General features: G+C 34.2%; 2 protein-coding genes across 2 annotated transcripts; both read left to right on the top strand.

The window, feature by feature from the left end:
• Positions 1-11,723: 11,723 nt before the first annotated feature.
• Positions 11,724-15,951, top strand: LOC115713040 (SKP1-interacting partner 15). Its single transcript, XM_030641518.2, has 2 exons — positions 11,724-12,963; positions 15,523-15,951. Exon 1 carries the CDS (start codon positions 11,789-11,791, stop codon positions 12,932-12,934), a length of 1,146 nt encoding a protein of 381 aa, XP_030497378.1. The 5' UTR covers positions 11,724-11,788; the 3' UTR covers positions 12,935-12,963; positions 15,523-15,951.
• LOC133032171 (GCN5-related N-acetyltransferase 1, chloroplastic-like) lies at positions 15,576-19,238 on the top strand. Its single transcript, XM_061106037.1, has 2 exons — positions 15,576-15,657; positions 17,580-19,238. Exons 1-2 carry the CDS (start codon positions 15,576-15,578, stop codon positions 18,239-18,241), a joined length of 744 nt encoding a protein of 247 aa, XP_060962020.1. The 3' UTR covers positions 18,242-19,238.
• Positions 19,239-20,565: the final 1,327 nt, after the last annotated feature.

The following is a 20,565-nucleotide window of genomic DNA, read 5'->3' as shown; positions in this document are numbered from 1 at the left end:
TAGAGTATGACTAGCAGCTGGAGTATGACCAGTGTACCGAGTATAGGCTGTTACTTTGTCAAAAGTACCGTCGTACGAACGTTTGGGACTCAGTATCGTGTGGGACACGACAGTTAGGGTTATGGTCAGGGGTATGGGCGTCTGATCATAACCCGAAATTTACGAATGTTTTATGATTTATGCTTTTCTTACTGAGTCTGTCGACTCACAGTGCTATGTTTATGTGTAGGTAAGGGCAAGGCCAAGGCTGAGGAACCGTGAGGACTGTTGGAAATTATTTTACCAGGATCTTAGATCTACTCACAAGTATGTTTATTAACACCCTAAATATGAACTTTCTAAAACGATGAAATAAACACATATAAAGTTTAGTAAACCTTACATTGGGTGCAGCGAAATAATATGACTCCTTCCGTTCAGATACTCTAGCCCTTGATTCCTTTCTGTAGCAGAGCATTATCAATATCTGAACCTGGATCTCTTTCTCTGAATCTTTGATGCTGAAACTCCCTTTGTTGAATGTCTTTCTTCACGATCTTCCTCACTATGATTGAGGTATCACTTGCTGTGTGTGGGCACTACTCATACACTAAGGATTTCGAAATTTCAATGAACAAGAGAGAGAAGAAGTGGCAACTAAAGATAGGGAGAGAGAGAGGCTCAGTTTTTCTGATTCAGAAAGTGTAGAAAATTTAGTGTAAATTTCCTGAAGCCTTCACTATCTATTTATAGCATTCCACTAGGGTTAGGTTTGAATTATTTGGCATTAAAATAATGAAAAAATCAGTTTAAATTTCCTACAAAAGTGGCTGGCCCTATACAAGTGGATTTGGGCCTCACTTTTTGCAATTTTGCAGTTTTATCTTTTCTGCATCTAATTTTCTCAAAAACGCCAATTTTCTAATTCAACCATTTAAATGCCAATTCTAACTATTTAATAACTATAAATAATTATTAAATAATATTGTCATTTATCATATTTATTAATTGAACCATACAAAGTATCATAATTAACAAATATGCCCCTATAAACTCTTTCTTTACAATTTTGCCCTTACTTAGTGAAAAATTCACAAATAGACATAGTCTAATTTGAGAATTATAATTGATTAATCAAAACCAATTATATGAGTCTTACAAGCAATATTATCTCAACTAGTGGGGGGACCATGGGTCTATATAACCGAGCTTCCAATAAGTAGATCAAGAATTTAGGACTAAAATTCACTGACTTATTAATTCTTCGTTGAATCCACGCATAGAACTTAGAATTGCACTCTCAGTATATAGAATGCTCTATATGTTCCACCATATAGACACATCATTAGTTATCCATTGTTATAATCCTAATGTGATCAATGATCCTCTATATGAATGATCTACACTGTAAAGGGATTAAAATTACCGTTACACCCTACAATGTATTTATTCCTTAAAACACTTGACCCCGTATAAATGATATTTCAGCTTATGTGAAATGAGTACTCCACCATTTATGTTCGTTTGGTCAAGCTCGAAGGAGATCATCCTTTGCTTACTATTCGCCAGATAGAAGCTATAGATTCCATGTTTATGATAGCGCTCCCACTCAATTGCACTACCGTGTTCCCAAAAAGTACGTATCACCCTGACCAAAAGGTAGGCTTAACTAACAATTCAAGGAACACGAATAGCCTTTCAAGATTGAGCCTAATCATAACAGGATTAAGATCATTTGATCTAGGATCAACTAGGCGATATTGACTTGAATAGATGTTACGGTAAGTTTAATAAATCTAAGTCAAAGTTCAATATCGGTCCCTTCCGATGCATACTCCATGCATCCAACCTGAGCTTTACTTTAACCAATGCTCTGGAAAGAACATAGCACTTCTCCAAATGCAAGTAAACTCTGTTGTAGATTATCATATCAGTAAAACCCTATGTCTGATAAATCTAGGAAACTTTATTCACATAGTCATGTTTACTTTCCAATGTGTTGACGGTACAATAAACAGGATCAAGTATGTGAAAAGGGTTTCAGATGAATTTATACATTATGTACATATAATCATGAAATAAATCATGTGAACCATGCAACATTAAATGTTATTTCTGATCTATATTAATAAGTAAATCTGATTATATTGAAATGAGTTTTATTTAGGGCATAAAACCCAACAAGGACGAGCCGATGAAGATTGTACATGTCGGGGCGGTTAGGCTTGGAGCGTACGATCCTCGGGACAACAGTGCTTTTATAGTTAGTCGCTGGGCGACAAGTATTTTGTATTAAACAGTAAACTTTTTGTAAAGTATTTTGTAAATGGGATCCCAAAGTATTTTGTATGAAATATTATATAAGTTTAATTAAAAAGCAAAAATTTTAATTAATCACGATTTCCATAAACCTCGTTGATTAGCAACGAGCTGCACAGTACGTTTAAAAATCACGTAATACGCCTATGCTAGTTAGGGTGTTACAGAAAAAGAATGCCATTACGGAAATCATGACAGAAACAGATCAGAGCTTTTAGTTAAGGTTGTTATTGTTGGTGAAATGGAGCAACACTTTTTTGGGATTTTCCACTCTTCCTCGCTTACTCATGACCAGATTTGTCAAGGTATTGAAGTAGTTGTTGGAATTATTTTACCAGGATCTAGATTTACTAACAAGTATGTTGGATTAACAACCTAATATGAATTCTAAAACAATAAAAATAAACACATATAAAGTTTGAAAACCTTACAGTGGGTGCAGCGGAATAATATGACTCCTTCCGTTCAGATCTCTAGCTCTTGATTCCTTTCTGTAGCAGAGCATCACCAAGATCTGAACCTGGATCTTCTTTTTTCCTTCTTTGATGCAGAAATTCCATAGTCTTACATACTATGATTGAGATACCACTTGATGTGTGTGGGCACTACTCTCTCACAAGGATTTCGAAATTTTTCTCTCTTTTTCTCTCTTAATTTCGTGGCTTATGATGCTTACAAAGACATGCAAGAGAAGAGAACAAGGGTTGCTTTATATAGGGAAAAGGGAGAGCACAACTTTCTAAATAAACAGTTTCCTCTTTTACTGTGTAATTGATTAACTGCCTTATTTAGTGTGATCCACCACTTTCCTATTATTCCTAGGCTTTGATTAGCAATTACATGGCAATTAAAATTGAAAATAATAATTGGGAAAATCACAAAGAGGTGGCCGGCCATAGAGTTTCATGGGCCTCACTTGGATTTTGCAGTTTCCTCAATTTTATTTCTATTTCTCCAAAAATGCCATTTTTCCAATTCTAATCATTTAAATGCCAAAACTAATTATTTAATAACTAAAATAGATTATTAAATAATATTGTCATTTAAAATAATTATTAATTAGACATGCAAAGTCTCTTAATTAATAATTAAACCTAGAAACCCTTTTCTTTACGATTTCATCCTTAAACTGTGAGAATTCATAAAGTAGACATAGTCTAACTTTTAGAATTATAATTGATTAATTAAAATCAATTAACTGAGTCTTACAAGCAGTATGGTCTCAACTAGTATGGGGACCATGGGTCTATATAACCGAGCTTCCAATAAGTCAAACCGAATTTACCAAGTAAATTCCCTAACTTATTAATTCCTCATTGAATCCACACTTAGAACTTGGAATTGCACTCTCAGTCATATAGAACGTTCTATATGTTCCACGATATAGACACGTCATTAGTTATCCATTGTTATAACCCTAATGTGATCAATGATCCTCTATATAGATGATCTACATTGAAAAGGCACTACTGTTACTGCTACACCTTCAATGTATTTTATCCTTAAAACACTTAACCTTGTATAAATGATATTTCACCTAAGTGAAATGAGATCTCCATCATTTATCTTCGTTTGGTTAAGCTCGAAGGAAATCATCCTTTACTTCTATTTGCCAGATAGAAGCTATAGATTCCATATTTATGTTAGCGCTCCCACTCAATTGCACTACCGTGTTCCCAAAATGTACGTATCATCCTGACCCAAAAGTAGGCTTAACTTAACAAATCAAAGAACACGAATAACACTCTTGAGATTGAACCTAACCATATCAGGATTAATTTGATCTAGGATCAACAGGTGATATTGAATTGAATAGATATTACGGTAAGTTTTAATATATCTAATCAAAGTTCAATATCGGTCCCTTCCGATGTATACTCCATACATCCGATACTGGTAAACTTTTCCAATGTCCTGGAAAGGACATAACACTTTTCCGAGGTGTAAGAATACGTATCGCTGATTATACCATGTCAGTCTAAATCCAGTGTTCTGACAAATCAGAGAATAAACTTTTGAACATATAATAAAGATTATATTCCACTGTGCTGACAACACTATAATCTTTAACAAACTCATATGTTCTGGACTTAAAAAAAAATCATACATTATATACATATAATCATGAAATAAATCATGTGAATCATGCAACATAAAATGTTATTTCTGATCTTTATTAATAAGTAAATCTGATTATATGAAATGAGTTTTATTTAGGGCATAAAACCCAACAGTAGTACAGTCTCGGCTATCAAATATGGATAATGAAGCCTTTATTGCTATGTTTACTTCAGATGATTTTCTACAAGCGGTCAAGGCTATTGGGGACACCAAAGCTCCTAGTCTTGATAGTTTTCATGCAATCTTCTTTTAAAAATATTGGGATGTGGTTGGACAACAAGTTACATGTGTTTGGTTGGCTATTTTGAATGAGGGGTGGTATGTGGAGTAGTTCAATAAGTCAGACGTGGTGTTGATACCCAAAGTGCAAAAACCCAAGTTGGTTAAAGAGTATCGAGCCATTAGTTTGTGCAATGTCATGTATAAAATTATCTCCAATGCCCTAGCATTAAGAATGAAGAATGTTATTGGTCCTTTGATCTCCTCTTTTCAAAGTGCTTTGTGTACCAGGTTGATGGATTCGTGATAACGTTATGGTAGGCTTCAAGCTACTACACTTACCGTTTAAAAGGAATAATGGCAAGAAAAGCTTCATGACTCTTAAATTAGATATGAGTAAAGCTTATGATATGGTGGAGTGAGGTTTTTCGGATGGTATTATACAACGCTTTGGGTTTGCGAATAGGTGGATCAAGCTAATTATGGGTTGTGTCATGACTCCTGAATATGCATTCTTGGTCAATGGCCAACCGAGAGGGAGGGTGATTCCATCTAGGGGATTACAACAAGGATGTCCTGTCTTGCCATACTTGATTTTATTTTGTGTTGAGGCTCTGTCATCTCTTATCTCGCAAGCTGAATCTCAATTCGAGTTGATGGGATTAAGGTGTTCTAGATCTAGATCGAGGGTGTCTCATTTATTTTTTGTTGATGATAATCTCATCCTTGGAAGGGTGAATGTTAGAGATACTGAAACAATTCAATGCATTCTGCAAACATATGAGTTGGCATCAGGCCAAAAGATCAACTATGAGAAATCAACAATTACATTTAGTTCAAATGTCTCTCGCGTGAATTAGAGTGGAGTTCTTCGAACTTTAGGGTTGACGTCTGTGGCCATCCACGATAAGTATCTTTGGCTTCCAACTATTGTAGGTAGAAATAATAAGTGTACTTTTGAGGGAATATGTGAGAAAGTGTGAAAGCATGTTTGGGGTTAGAAGCGCAACTTTTTCTCAGCTAGCTAGTGGTTGTGAGGTACTTATTAAATCAATTCTCCAAGCTATTTTGAGTTACTTGATGAGTGTGTTTAAATTACCAGCAAATACGAGTGACAAACTCAAGTCAATTGTGAGAGAGTTTTGGCGAGGGACGAATGGTGATAAAAATAAGATTTTGTGGAATAGTGTGTGAGCTGAAGGCATTCGCTGGCCTTACATTCTGTGATTTTTGACTACTCAATTAGGCACTTATAGCAAAACAAGTATGGCGGCTACTACAATTCCTTGATTCACTACCTGCTCGTGTGTTAAAGCATAAGCACTTTCCCCATTGCTCAATTATGGAAGCTACAGAAAGAATTGGGTCTTCATATCTTTGGACTAGCCTTGTGGAGGTTGGAGTTGATTCAGAAGGGCACGAGACGTGTGATTGGTGATGACTCACAAGTAAGGGTATTTGGCGATCCATGGATCTCTCAGCCTGTGACCTTTTGGCGTATTAAAAGTCTTGTCTGGTTAGTGAGTTTATTGCTCCAAATGGTGAGTGGGATGTCGGGAAATCACAGATGACATTTCTTCCAATGGATGCAAATGCTATCTTATCCATTCCTTTGGCGAGTAGAGTGTATGGTGACAAGTGGTGTTGGCATTTTGATAGGGACGATATTTACTCGATTAAAAGCGATTATTCTTTGGCATGGTCCCTTCAATTTGATGAGGGTGTTGCTGACTTATCTCGACTAGAGAGGTAGTGGAATTTAGGGGTCCCTCTAAAAGTGAAGGTGTTTGTATGACGTCTGTTTCATTATGCCATTCCTTAGTTCCTCTACGTTGTTTGAGATGTGGTAAGGAATCCGAGACCCTAAATCATGCCTTATTATTTTTATTCTACACTCAATTTGGTTTGGGGAAGTGTTGGACTGCTATCTTCAATTCGTAGGTATGTTAATGACCCAAAACTGGATATTCTTATTGCTCTATTTTTTTGAACTTTCTTGGGATGAGTTTGAGTTGATGATAATGATGTTGTGTTGGCTATGGTATGATAGAAATTATGTTTTGTTTGGTAAGACACAATAAAGAGTGGCACTTCTGAACTAGCACAGTAGGCATTGTGGGAGTTTCAGGAGCACCAACAACTCAATTTGATTATGGTAGCTGCCGTTAATGCTGGTTGGGCCACGCCGAGGTGGTGTCCTCCGCCGGTGGGTCACTTCTCTTTGAATACTTTACACTTCAGTGAAGTCAGGAGTGAATTTGTGGGGTTGGACGGGGTGATACGGGATGGTGAGGGGGTTGTTTGGGCCTGCTGACCGGTGGGATTGGTTGGGGAATTTGGTGTGTGTGGCGGAGTTGCTTGCGGTTCGACTGGGATTGCATATTTCTCGTCAATTCATATTTTCTATCTTTGTTATTGAAAGTGATTCAACAACTTTTATTGGCTGGATAAATAATCCCAATTCAAATAACACATTTCAACCAATTATTTTTATTTCTTTGTTAGTAGTTGTTGGTGGTAGCTTTTGTAAGATTATTTCGCGTTATGCGAATAGTGTTGTGACTGTTATCTATGCACTAGCTACTTCTGTTACTAGTTTGTTAAGAGAGTATCTAAACGAATGTTTGTTCACGTTTTTTTAGTTCTCTTACCGCAGTTGATTTAGTTTAATGAGATCCATGTTTTCTTTCAAAAATAAATAAATAAATAAAAAATTAGATTAGCCACGACAAATCTGTTCTCTTTCCCAGAATTCTAGATTATATAATGTTAAGTAATTATTATTTTTTTCAAATAATTCTTCAAACATTATATTTTGATGTGAAAGTGTAAATTATGAATGTATTTTTTTATGATATAATATAGGGCCAAGATGCAAAATGGCCCTAAATCTAATAATGAAGCTAATAAATGTCCTTTTTTTTAAAAAAATTAACAGAATGTCTATTATGTTAAAAGTTTGATAATGAAATTACAATTATAACCTTGAATTATTAAGTGTTTGGTATAGTTATTTTGCACAATAGTATATCGTTTTTATGTATAATAATATATTTAAAAAAACTGAAAGGTAGTATATATATATATATTTTTTTTTGAAATAACTGAAAGGTAGTATATTAGTTTAAGATTGTAGTATATTATTTTAATGTGCTATGGTATATAATAAACGAAAGACGGAAATTAAAAAATGTGGAATATTAGTTTAAGTTTGAGGTATAGTTATATTTCATTAGGAAATATTGTCTTTATGTTCATTAGTATATCATGAAGGAATAAAAAAGAAAAAAAAAACATGTGGAATATTAAATTAAGTTTTTAGTATATATATATATTTTTTCTACTATACTAGTGGTATATTAATTTTTCACTATAGTATTTATGCTTATGATTGCAGAATATAGTTTTTATATGCTATTGTATATCGTGGAAAAAAAATCATTTAATAGTATATCAGTTTAAGTTTATGGTATATATAATGGTTTAAGGTATATCGTTTGTATGTGATATGTATATCGTGAAGGATAGAAAGGAAAAAAAAACTATTAAATATTAATATAAGTATGAGGTATAGTTATATTTGACTGAGGTATATTGATTTTATGTTCATTGGTATTTCATGAAGGAAAGAACAAGAAAAAAAAAACTTGTGGAATATTAAATTAAGTTTTTTGTATAATTTCTTTTTCACTATGCTGGTGGTATATTAATTTTTACTATGGTATATCTGCTTATGATTGTGGTATAAGTTTTTGTATGCTACTGTATATTGTGGAAAACAATTCATTTAATAGTATATTAGTTTAAGTTTGTAAAATATGTATATTGATTTAAGGTATATTGTTTGTATATCATACGATATATTAATAAAAAACTAATTATATGCTTAAATAACATATTAGACAGCAACAACAACATCAAAATCTAAAAGAATAAAACATATAATATCTTTTATATAATAAAAAAATAGTTGACAAAAATTCATCAAAGAGGTTTTGATCTATTGTTTTTCATAATTTCTATTAAAGTAATAAAACATATAATACATTTTATATAATGAAGGGTATTTTAAGTATTAAAAAGTAAAAAGGAATATTTGCTTTATTATTTTTTAAAAAGGACATTAACTATCTATAAAGTTAAAATTTAAGTCTTGGGTTCGAGTGGGTGCGTGTGTGTTGGAGGTCCTGGGTTCGAGTCCCAGATTATGTATTGTGTAATATATAAACGCTTGAATCAAAAAAAAAAAAAAAAAAAGTCATTTATTTATATTTCTCTATAATATATATAACGATATTCATAGAAAGGAAAAATACATATAAAACGATATTCATTAGTGTTATAAAATGAGGATGGCTTTCAAATCAAGAGGACACTTAAATTTGATAAAAATATTTATCCGTGAGACAATGATAAAAATTGATCATTGAGAAGGAAATTAAGCAATAATAATCACGTGGAATATAATTAACAAGTAGATAGATTCCACGTCATACGTGTTTCTATCTCTCATTTAAGATGTAATGAACTATACAAAACGTAGTTAAGCACACACCAAGCAAATATTCACACATTTCTTTTTTCATTATTAATTTTGATGGGAACTTAGATAGTCTCCAACATAAAATTTAAATATAGTGCAAAGTTTAATATAAAAAGTAAATTATATTTTACATGACATTTGTAATTGTGTTCACATATTATTGTGGAAGAAATTTAGACAACACTAAAAACTCACAATTATTCAAGTTAAACAAGAATACTAGCACTCACTTTAAATAACAAATACTCAAAATAGTAAAGCGACTAATAGAATGAAAACATCAAAACATATAAAAAATACTGAAAGTTATAGTGGTCCAGTCAGATCTTGATTTGTTTAATCCATTTTTAAAAGAGGTTTATGATTAGTTTTATTCGGATGGAATCACTCCTTTGTATAAAAAGAAAGTGATCCTTCGTTCATACAACCAGTCAAACAAGGTCATTATTATAGTAATTACATTTAATTAAGATACATTTAAAAAATAAATAATAAAACAGTTTTGACCGTTCTTATTTAATACACAAATAGGTGCGACTATCGAAGTCGCACATTGACTATTCATATTTCGAGCAACACAAACTCAGGAGTTCTCCGATGCTACTCGCATATGAGGTTCATGTGAACCTCTCGAGCTTCTTTATAATACAGAAAGCATGCGACTATACTAGTCGCGTATTGGGCATTCATGCTGACAACATAGAATTTGCGAGTTCTAAGTGAGTTGTCACGCACACTAGTCATTCGAACCAAACACTCATAAAGATGCGGTATTCTCATTGTATGCAGGGGAGACATTTTGTTGTTGCCTATAATCAATATATGCGCGACTTACGTTCACTTTTCTGTCTTGCTTTTACTTTGCTATGCCATGCATAGTGCGCGACTACACCTTGTCTCGGTCGCACATTCTTCCAAATTTTTATCATGCGAGGATAGCCCTATTGGGCTTACTAACACGTCTTCCTTTTCTAACTGGAAACTGGGTCCATGTCTCTATTATATACGAGACTACACTCGTATTTCTAGGTGAAAATTTTATCCTATAACACATGTCCCTAGTTTCGCAATGACAGTTGTCTATCATGTGGAGAAACTATCTCGAGGGATAGTGGAGTTGTCACATCGCAGGTGACGCTTAATTACCTTCTCGAGGTTTATAAATGGCAGTTGGTAATTATGAGTTTATCTTCCCAAGGTACCACATCATCAAAACCCTTTGGGGTTTGTGCAGGTGTGTCTCGCGACAACTGTTCAATGAGGCACCGTTAGTTTTCTAACGCCACGTGTCACGATCGTAATGGGGGACTACGATTCCTATAAAATTTCCAAGTGTTAGTTTTATGATACTAAATCAAGTACGCAATAGAAGCATTTATTTAAATTATCATTGTACCACACCCCAAGAATCTCCATAGGTACATATATTAAAGGCTAATTAGGATTTTTGCCCCCTGAACTTTGACATGTACCAAATCATGTCCCCTGAACTTTTAAGGTCGTTGAAAATGCCCCATGAACTATTGAGATTGTTGGATTTAAGGACTTTTGTCTAATTTTATTCAATTTTACTATTTCAGTGATTGTTTATGTACTAAACTACGATCCCCATACTTTGATATCTACCAAATCATGTCCCTCAAACTTTGACATGTACTAAATTATGGCCCCTGAACTTTCAACCATTTTAGACTTTTTTACTAAAATTGGAAAAAAGTCCTTAAATTCAACAATCTCAATAGTTCAGGGGGCATTTTTAACGGCCTTAAAAGTTCAGGGGACATGATTTGGTACATGTCAAAGTTCAGGGGGCAAAAATCCTAATTAGCCTATATTAAATCCAAAATAAAAGAGTAGAGGATATATTTACCTCTTGAAGCGAATTAGGGTATCCTTAAATCTTTTCGTAAGTTATATCCAAGAGATGGTGACGTCAAACTCTCACCTTGACTTCCATATCAACCACTACGCACAAAGATTAGTGTGCGCTAATAGGATATAATTATATTTGTGAGAAATCAGACATTTTTTTTCTTCACTTTTTTACAATTTTTTTATGGATTCTATAAAAGTTTTGGGATTTTTTCATTTTTACACTTCAAAGTATTTTTTTTTTATATTTTTACAAAAATCCACATAGCAACCCACATAACAATCAACAGAGCAACCTAAATCACAACCAAAATCCACATAGCAATTCACATTGAAACTACCGGAGCAACTCAAACCGTAAATTTAAAAAAAACAGTCAAAAAATAGTATATGAGAGACTTTGTTTTTACATCGCTTTCGTACAGCAACAACGTGAAAACAATACTATTTTGAAACCAACCAAAAAAATAACATCTTATATTTTTGTAAAACAAAAAGTTAAAATCCGTAAAAATGTATTCTTTTATCATTTTTGGTATTTTATGAAATAATCTCATATGGGCTTCCGAATTTAGGGCCTCGTTTATATTGGGCCTCATTATGGGCCTTTGCAACCGTAATCCAAATCGAAATTAAGTGAAATTACGAAAATACCGGACTCGTCTACCCCTACTACGACAACTCCACCACATAGTTTCCCTATCAATCCTTCTCTTTTTCTCTCTCTAACATCGGATGTTGTACGGTACCACGGCGAGTGAAATGGACGCGCCGCCGATCTACCGTCTTCCTCAGGATACTCTGCACCAGATATTCTCAGCTCTTCCCCTCCGTCAGATCATGATCTGTCGCTCCGTCTGTAAGCTCTTCAACCAAGTCCTCACCTCACCTTGCTTCCTTCATCTCATCTCCGCCACCTCTTCGCTTCATCTCCTCGCTCTCCGACCACCTCACCACCACCACCACCACGCCCACCGCCTCCACCAATCATCTCATCCCGGTCTCCACGTCTTTGACCCCGATCAGAACCAGTGGCTCAGATTCAACCTCGACTTCCTCCCATTCCGTTCTCTCCACCCGGTTGCATCTTCCCTCGGACTCGTTTACCTATGGGGAGACTCGCCGGACTTGTCTCCGGGTCTCAGCAAGTCGCTTCTTGTATGTAACCCTTTGACTCGACAGTTTCGGGTTTTGCCTCAGCTGGGTTCGGCCTGGTCTCGTCATGGTTCGGTTCTTGTCGATTCGGCGAGTCGAGTCATGGTTTTGACTGAGCTCGCTGCGCTTTATTGCTTTTCGGGTTCGAATCAATGGCTGAGCTTTTCTTCGAATTTGCCGTCGAAACCTAGAAGCCCTATTCTGGTTTCTGACTCGGTTTACGCTCTTTGCGATGTTGGTTCGCCGTGGAGAAGCCAGTGGAAGCTTTTCTCGTGCACAATTGCGAAGATGAAGAATTCGCAGACATGGAATCGGCTCGAGAGACACGAGTGGGGTGACGTGTTTGATATCTTGAAAAGACCTCGTTTGGTTAGGGGAAATGGGAACCGAATCCTTATGGTTGGTGGGTTGAAATCTTCGTTCTCTTTGAACTCGTCGTGTTCGACTATATTGATTTTGAGATTGGATTTGGAGAGTTTGGATTGGGACGAAGCGGGTCGGATGCCATTGGATATGTTTAGGTGTTTTCAGGAATCGAGTAAGTTTAAGGTGTTTGGTGGAGGAGATAGGGTTTGCTTTTCGGCGAAAAGGGTCGGAAGATTGGCCTTGTGGGATTACTGCTCCGGCAAAGGGGATTGGAGATGGATAGATGGTGTGCCCGGTAGTGGGGATGGTCTCAGCAGGGGATTCGTTTTCGAGGCAAGGCTCACAGCATTGTCTCCTTAATCACTCTGCTTGAATTTTCGAATTTTGAGGTTTGTTATATATTTTACAACCGTAACCAATGTGTTATTGTTGTTGTTGTTGCTACTTTTGTATGTAGAAATTGAAATAGAGAACTTGCAATTACTGTTAAGTTTAATGTGTTTATGCAAAATCAAAGAGAATTTCTCAGTTGCTCTCATGTTGTACTGTATTTACGTTCAGAAAATTGAATGCTTAATTTTCCATGTGGAAAGAAGAAAATAAATTTTCTGCTCTTGTTGTTACCTTTGCTTAAATTGTCTTTTGGTTTTTTCTTTCTTATTGTTACGCGTGTAGAAAGTTAGTATTTTTTTTTACATTTGTGTCTTTAACTTGCTTTTGAGAAGCAAAATGTTTGAATAAGTAAATGGTTTGTGGAACTTTACTGATGCAAATCCAGATGGGTATTAGCACCTTACCGTTATTTTCTCTAAAGGGGTGACCTTTAGGTTGTTGATTTTGTTTCTTATTTACTGCATTTATCTTTGTTCTTACTTGTGTGTATGTTAATTAGATTATAGTTTGTGTATATGTTGATTAAATTTTAGTTTGAGTTGCTTGCTGTTTCTTTTCTTTTTTGGTCTTAATACTTGCAGATGTATAGTTCTTTGTCTGAATTTTATACTGTATGCTATTCATGCATTTATACTTTAATGTTTACATTCTTGAATTTGAAGAAAGCTTGATACCTTGAGCTATATTTGTTCATTTGAGTTTATTATGACTCTTACGATTGTGGCTCTTTTAGAAGAACCAGCTGCATATTCTGCAGCCTTTTAGTTAGTAGGGATCAGGTCCTTATGAAATAGGAATGATTTGCAATGAGGTAACCTCCGTGAATTATTTTCTTAAGAACCAATCTTTGTGTCCTTATGTAATGTGTAATTGTAGAATGAAGGTTTATAGTAAATGCTAAAACCGTCATGAGTCTCTGAGATGAAATCCACCAATTTTTTGGCAATACATTCATACCTTGTTAGGATGCCTCATGAGCCTTTGATGAAGATGTCAGATGCTTGTTTATTAACTAGGTGAGTTTTGATGTCTTCAACTCAACCTTATTTTGTATTCTGTTTATATAGGTTTTTCTGTGTCTTGTTGTGCTCTCACTTCATTAACTAAAGGATCATGTTAGTAAACTTTTCCAGTTTTCCCCCTCCCATGATGACATTTTTGGAAAATTGTAGCACATTGTATCTTAATCCTTTTCTGCAGCCTGAATTGAGAAAGAATCTTTATTAAGTCTCTGGTATCAATTTAAGGACTGTTTTTCTTCTGGCTTCATGGTGGTTCTATAAAACAATTCATGTGGTTCTAATTTATAGGGTGAAGTAAATGTGATCGTTACCTTTAGTGACTAGTGTGAATACGTTACTGTACATAGGAACTTTGGTTTTGTATCTAATCATACATTAGAATTATAGGTGTTGCTTGAAATCATGGGAAGCCTGCTCACATTAAGAAATGCATATGGATTTTATGGTCATGTCAATCCATATTTAGGCTGATAATAGGATTTGTCTTTTTCTGGTCTGTTTGACTGGACCATAAGTTGAAGGAGGCCTTTTTTTGGTTTTATGGGTGAAACATTTTTACATGTTACTCATCTTAGAGCAGAACAAATAGTGAGCATTTACGTAAATTGGGATACATAATGCTAGTTTCCATTAGCCAGTAGTGGTATATTTTTTACTATGTTTAATTATCTCAGTCATGTGTTCTGGTTACTTTTTAATCTTGGGAAAATAGAGAAAAATCAGATCTGGTTCTTACTTTTAGCCACAGCAGATAAAGAAAAACAGAAATGTAGGTTCTCTTACATTAGGGCATGAGATCTATGTTCTGGTGCTGGGCTGAAGAACTAGGAAGTAAGAGATGACTTGCGAAAATACTTCATTTTTGTCTTGGTTTTAATATATGCTGTCTTTGTTTTTTGGAATCCAAAGTGGTTAACTATTACATTTTATAGAGGGAGTTAAAAGCAGATCCAACATTTATTCATGTTCATTAGGTGAAGACACACTCGGTTTTGGTTTTCATAGTTACGAAAAGGAACAACAGTAAGTTTTTTTTTTCTTTTGATCAAGAAAGAAACTTCATTAATCAAACTAACCAATTTACAACATAATCCGGGGAACAACAGTAAGTTAAGAAGAATAGAAATAGATTAAATGTTTTCAGAAGAATTTTTCATTTTTGCAGGAAATGAATAAGAAACCCATATAGAGTTTGAAGATTATTTCAGAACAGTTTTTTTTATAATTAAGAAGTGTGAAATATGGTCTTATTATGTTACTTATGTAATGTCATCTAATGTTTAATTGAGTATGATTTTGTATACTAATTCCTTAATTTCAGAAATAGGCCGGGCAACAAATAGTATATATAATGAAACCAAGCTTGTGATTCCTTTGTCTTTTTTAAAAGTATAGCTAGTGAGTTTGATAAAAGCATTGTATTGTATTTTTACACTTTGGCTTATTGAAATTTATGTTAACATTTACTTTGGTAGTAAATGTTTGTTTGGATAGTTATTGAAAAGAAGAAATAATAAACATTTGCTTGGATAGTGTATTGGTAGGGATGCTTTTCCTCGTCAGGTTCGAATCCCACCAAGTCCTCGATGAAACTTGCCCCAGCCAATGCTGTGTGGCGACCCAGAGCTCATTTTGGCAGTCGTCCATCTCTTTGTCGCTTTGTGAAAGGTAATCCAGGCTGAAGTTGCCTCAAAAACCAAAGGGCATGGAGATTGGACTTCAAGAAAGGAAATTTATGTTCCTTTCTCTATTTATTTAGGCTGAAATGTTTAGTTTATTTTTATGACAATACAATACATATGATATATCTAAGCCAGGCCAACATAATAGAAATCCATATAAAGATTATAGAGTCGTATAAATGAAGATTATAATGTATAGAGAAATTCAACAAGTAGTATTTGTGGGTAGGTACTATAGAAATGTAAGGATTGATCATAAATCTAAGTTCCTCTTTATTAATTTATCTTGATTACATTGAAGATCTTATGTATATTTGAATTCAATATAGACTGATAATTATGGGGTTGTGAAGGTTGTAATGAGATGAACTTATATGTTGAAACTTGAAAGCATATACTATTCATTTATGAGAAAATACTCGTTGACTCAAATTCATGAGGTTCAAGTTATTATCAACAATTTAATGTCTATTCATTCCCAAGTAAAAGTTATAGGAGGAGAATAGTTATAGGAGGAGAATTCTTCAAGTGTGGAAATTACTTTTCAAAAGTAGTAAGAAAAAAAAGAAAAAATACTCCTTGAAGGTAATTCAAAATCAAAGTAACTTTGCAATGTTGAAAAATCACTATGTTTGGTAGGAAGGAGAGAGTAGAATGGATGGAGAGTGTAGAAAGGATGGGGAGTAGGAGAGATGGAGAGGATATTTGTTCTCTTTTGTATTGTTTGGTGTTAGGAGTATATATGGAAGGATGGAGAGTATAATAAATATTAAATTATTATTTTATCATTTTTAATATAATTATATATTATTTTTTTAAGGGTAGAAAAGATATTTTGTATAATTTTTTTTTGTCTTTTTCTTAAATTTCCTCATGTTAAGAGGGATTAAAAATAATGTGTTTGGAGGGAAACCCTCTCCTTCCATCTCTCTTCTCCCTTCTTCTCTCCCTCTTGCCAAACAAAAGAATTCTCCAATCTCTCTATCTAGGGCCGGCCCCATTGCAAAGGCTCCCATTTTTTTAAGGCCCAATTTTTGTTCTTTTTTTTTTTTAAAGAAAAGGTCTATTTTTTTCTCTTTTTTTTTCCTATTATATATACATAAATAAAAAATTTATGAACGAATCTTAAAAAAAATGCTAGAAATAGAATTGTAATTTTAATATACATGTTTTTTTTTTTCTTTTTTTTTTTTTCTTTCTAAAAAGCCCAATTTTAAAATTTTGCACAAAGTCCCCAAAATATTTGGGCCGGCCCTGCCTCTATCCCTCTCCTTCTCTCCCTTCTACCAAACATAGTGTTAAGAAATAGAATTGTGGAAGAGATAAAACATAGTACTCTCTTAAGGCATGTAGTGGACAAGGATAACCATCCTAATGGACAAAACAAGAGAAGAATTTTAAAAGAATTCTACTAATTCTCTTTGTCCTACTAAAAATTCTATCACAAGTCACTCTATTTGAAGAAATTGATGTTCAACAAAGATATTCAAATGGGTAATAAAGGACTTTCCAAGCTTCTTGGCTAAAAAAGCATAAATAAATGTTGTATTCACTATAGATTGGAAAGTCACATAATAATATCTCTATGAATTTGGTTAATGATGCTTTGTTGGTTGAATGACTAAGCTTTGTACTATTGATAAAAATAGGAAAATTTGCGGCAAAAGTCTCCAAAAAATTCACGTTGATGCAGATTAGTCCCTAAGCTCCAAAAATAGCGGCAATAGTCCTCAATGTCACACTTTTTATTTGTCCGTTGGTCTCCAAGTTAACAGATCTGTTAAACCCAATTCAAATGCCACGTGTCGAAATATTATTGGTGAGTATTATTATTTTAATTTTATAAAATAAAAATAAAAATAAATAAATAATTTTAAAAAAAAATTCTTTTTTTCTTTTTCTTTTTTTTCTTTTCTTTTCTTTTTCTCTTTTTCTTTCTTTTCTTCTTCGTCTTCTTCGTTTTCTTCTTCTTCAACCTAACCCCAACCAGCCACCGGAGCACCACCACGACCCCACGGCCAGCCCTTCATTCCTCCTCCGCCACATTACTCCGTCCTAAAACCACCGTCGCCGCCGTCACATCCCAATCCCAACCCTTCTCCTTCAACAAGAACTACTCCATCTCCGACAAAGACCTCAACTCCCGAGGGTTCATCCTCCGCTGTACACCGTCAGATCTCAACCTCGACAACCTCAACAAAGTCTTCGTCGCCGTCGGATTCCCCAAACGCGACACAGACAATATCAGAATCGCACTCGAAAACACCGACACACTTCTCTGGATCGAGTATGAGAAAACTCAACGACCAGTCGCGTTCGCCAAAGCAACCGGAGACAGAGTTTTCAACGCGATTATTTGGGACGTTGTCGTCGATCCTTCGTTTCAGGGTTTCAGTTTGGGTAAAGCGGTTATGGAGAGATTAATAGATCAGCTTTTGGAGAAAGGAATTACGAATATTGCTCTGTATTCTGAACCTCGTGTTCTAGGGTTTTATAAACCCATGGGTTTTGTTGCAGATCTGGATGGGATTCGAGGAATGGTTTATTCGAGAAAAAACAAAAAGAAGTAAAGAAAAAAAACAAAATCATTTTTATTTTTATTTGGTCGGAGGTTGTGGTTGGGGTCGTGGGGTCGGGGCTGGAGTGGGGTTAGGGCTGGCCGTGGGGTCGTGGTGGTGCTCCGGTGGCTGGTTGGGGTTGGGTTGAAGAAGAAGAAAACGAAGAAGACGAAGAAGAAAAGAAAGAAAAAGAAAAAAAGAAAAGAAAAAAAAAAGAAAAAGAAAAAGAAAAAAAGATTTTTTAAAAAAATTATTTATTTATTTTTATTTTTATTTTTTTAAATTAAAATAATAATACCCACCAATAATATTTCGACACGTGGCATTTGAATTAGGTTTAACAGATCTGTTAACTTGGAGACCAACGGACAAATAAAAAGTGTGACCTTGAGGACTATTGCCGCTATTTTTGGAGCTTGGGGACTAATCTGCATCAACGTGAACTTTTTGGGGACTTTTGCCGCAAATTTCCCATAAAAATAAGATGGAAAAAATGCTTCTAATTATGCTTATTTGTTTGCTTCTAATTCTTTTTAATTTCTAGATTATTAGAATCAATAATATAGGTTAGAAGTAGAGGTGTTTATTGGACCATATTCAATGTTTTTAGACCTATTCAAATTCGATCCAATTATATATTGGATGTTAAATTTTATCATCCGATCCGATCTAATTAATTTCAGACATACAATTGATCTAATATCCATTAGATGTTGGATTTGATCAGTTTTATCCATTAGATGTATTTTATATATACTTATTGGTTTAATTTGGGCTTATCCAATATTTTAGGCCTAGTATTTTTTTTAGATCGGATCGGATCCATCTAATATTTTAGGTCCATTATGTATTGGATCGGATTGGATCCATCCAATCTAAGAAAAAAGAATAAAATGTTAATGTTAATTTTCTTGTATACAAATATATTTTACGTATAACAATATAAAATCTAATTACTCATCCTATTTTAATGTTAATTTTACTGTGGGTTAAAACTTGGTTCATGCTATTTTTTGTCCCAAATTTGGCACAATTTTTAATTTGAGCCTAATTTGGCACACAATTTACATCATTATTGGAGTTAAATTTTAGCAAAATATTTTAAAAAATATCAATACATCACATTTATAGCTTTCGATTGAAAATGCTCTTAAAAGACTTTAATTTAAGACTCCCTTAAAAAAATTATAACTAAGTATATTATTGTGTGTAAAAGATACGTAATTTTTTTTTTTAAAAAAAAAAAATCTCTCTCTAGACTTTCGGTACTTGTGACCGATTTCTTCCCCTGCTTTCTAGAGTTTTGAGGTCCGACTATTGAAGCGGCTTCTACTCATCATGGATCGTGATGAATGGGCGACTTTGAATGATTCTTTTAATTGTGATGATAATGATGATGATATTATCGATGGTGATCTTGAGGCAGCTTTCGTTGACGTTGAACAAGATATTGTTGATTGAACCTTAGTGAGAAAGTTGATCTCATCCAAAGTTGTTTCAAGAGAGCACATGTCGCAATGTATCAAGGTTTTCTGAAAATTAATGGTTCAGTGACTGTCAAGGTCGTGGGAAATAATTTGATTTTGTTTAGATTTTTGGATCTAAAGGACAAACGAAAGGTTTTCGGCGGTGGACCGTGGTTGCTTGAACATTAACTCTTGGCTTTGGAGGTCCCTTCGGGTGTGGGTGATTATCTCTCGTTGGCTTTTGATATAGTCAAATTCTGGGTTCAAATACATCTTGTTCTTATTTCTTGTATGACCGTCAAGATGGGAAGGGAGTTAGTGTTATATTATTATTAAATAATATAATATATAGATTAAATATGTGTAATAAACTAATAAAATGTAACATATGACAATGTATATTAGCTGTCATCTTTTTGTAACATTTGGAGACTTACTTGTTACTATGAGTAACCTCCACCATTATCACCAACATTAAGAGTGTAAAAAGATGTTACACATCTTAATTTGAAATTCTTAATTCTATAGGAGTTATGGTGTGCATCAGTTACATATCTTTATTGAGTCCATAACATGCATGGAGGTTATGACTTATGAATTTTGAATTTCAAATGGTGATATCCTAAACACTATATAAAGGAGGTCTATGGTGCTCATTTGAGAGTAAGAGATAAGAAGTTTTCTATCAAGAAAGCACCTTGCTAGAAACCCTAAGGCTTGATAATTTCCAAAGCTATTTCCATGAGAGTTCCCTTAGTGCTTAGAGATAGGGGAAATAAGCTTTTGGACAAAGGTGTAATACATTGTTCAAGTCATGGTGATCCCCACTAATCTACACTCGAGGATGTGAGAGTGAGTGATCTTCTTTTT

The sequence above is a fragment of the Cannabis sativa genome, chromosome X (assembly GCF_029168945.1).
Source record: "Cannabis sativa cultivar Pink pepper isolate KNU-18-1 chromosome X, ASM2916894v1, whole genome shotgun sequence".
Taxonomy (NCBI): Eukaryota; Viridiplantae; Streptophyta; class Magnoliopsida; order Rosales; family Cannabaceae; genus Cannabis; species Cannabis sativa.
This window is presented reverse-complemented; position numbering and strand designations above follow the sequence as displayed.

Bases quoted from the DNA above. Each gene is read 5' to 3' on its own strand.
- LOC115713040 (XM_030641518.2), top strand. From the start codon at position 11,789: ATGTTGTACGGTACCACGGCGAGTGAAATGGACGCGCCGCCGATCTAC.
- LOC133032171 (XM_061106037.1), top strand. From the start codon at position 15,576: ATGAAACTTGCCCCAGCCAATGCTGTGTGGCGACCCAGAGCTCATTTT. The intron at 15,658-17,579 runs GTAATCCAGGCT...TTTTCTTTTTTT, and splicing joins TCTTTGTCGCTTTGTGAAAG to TCTTTTCTTTTCTTTTTCTC.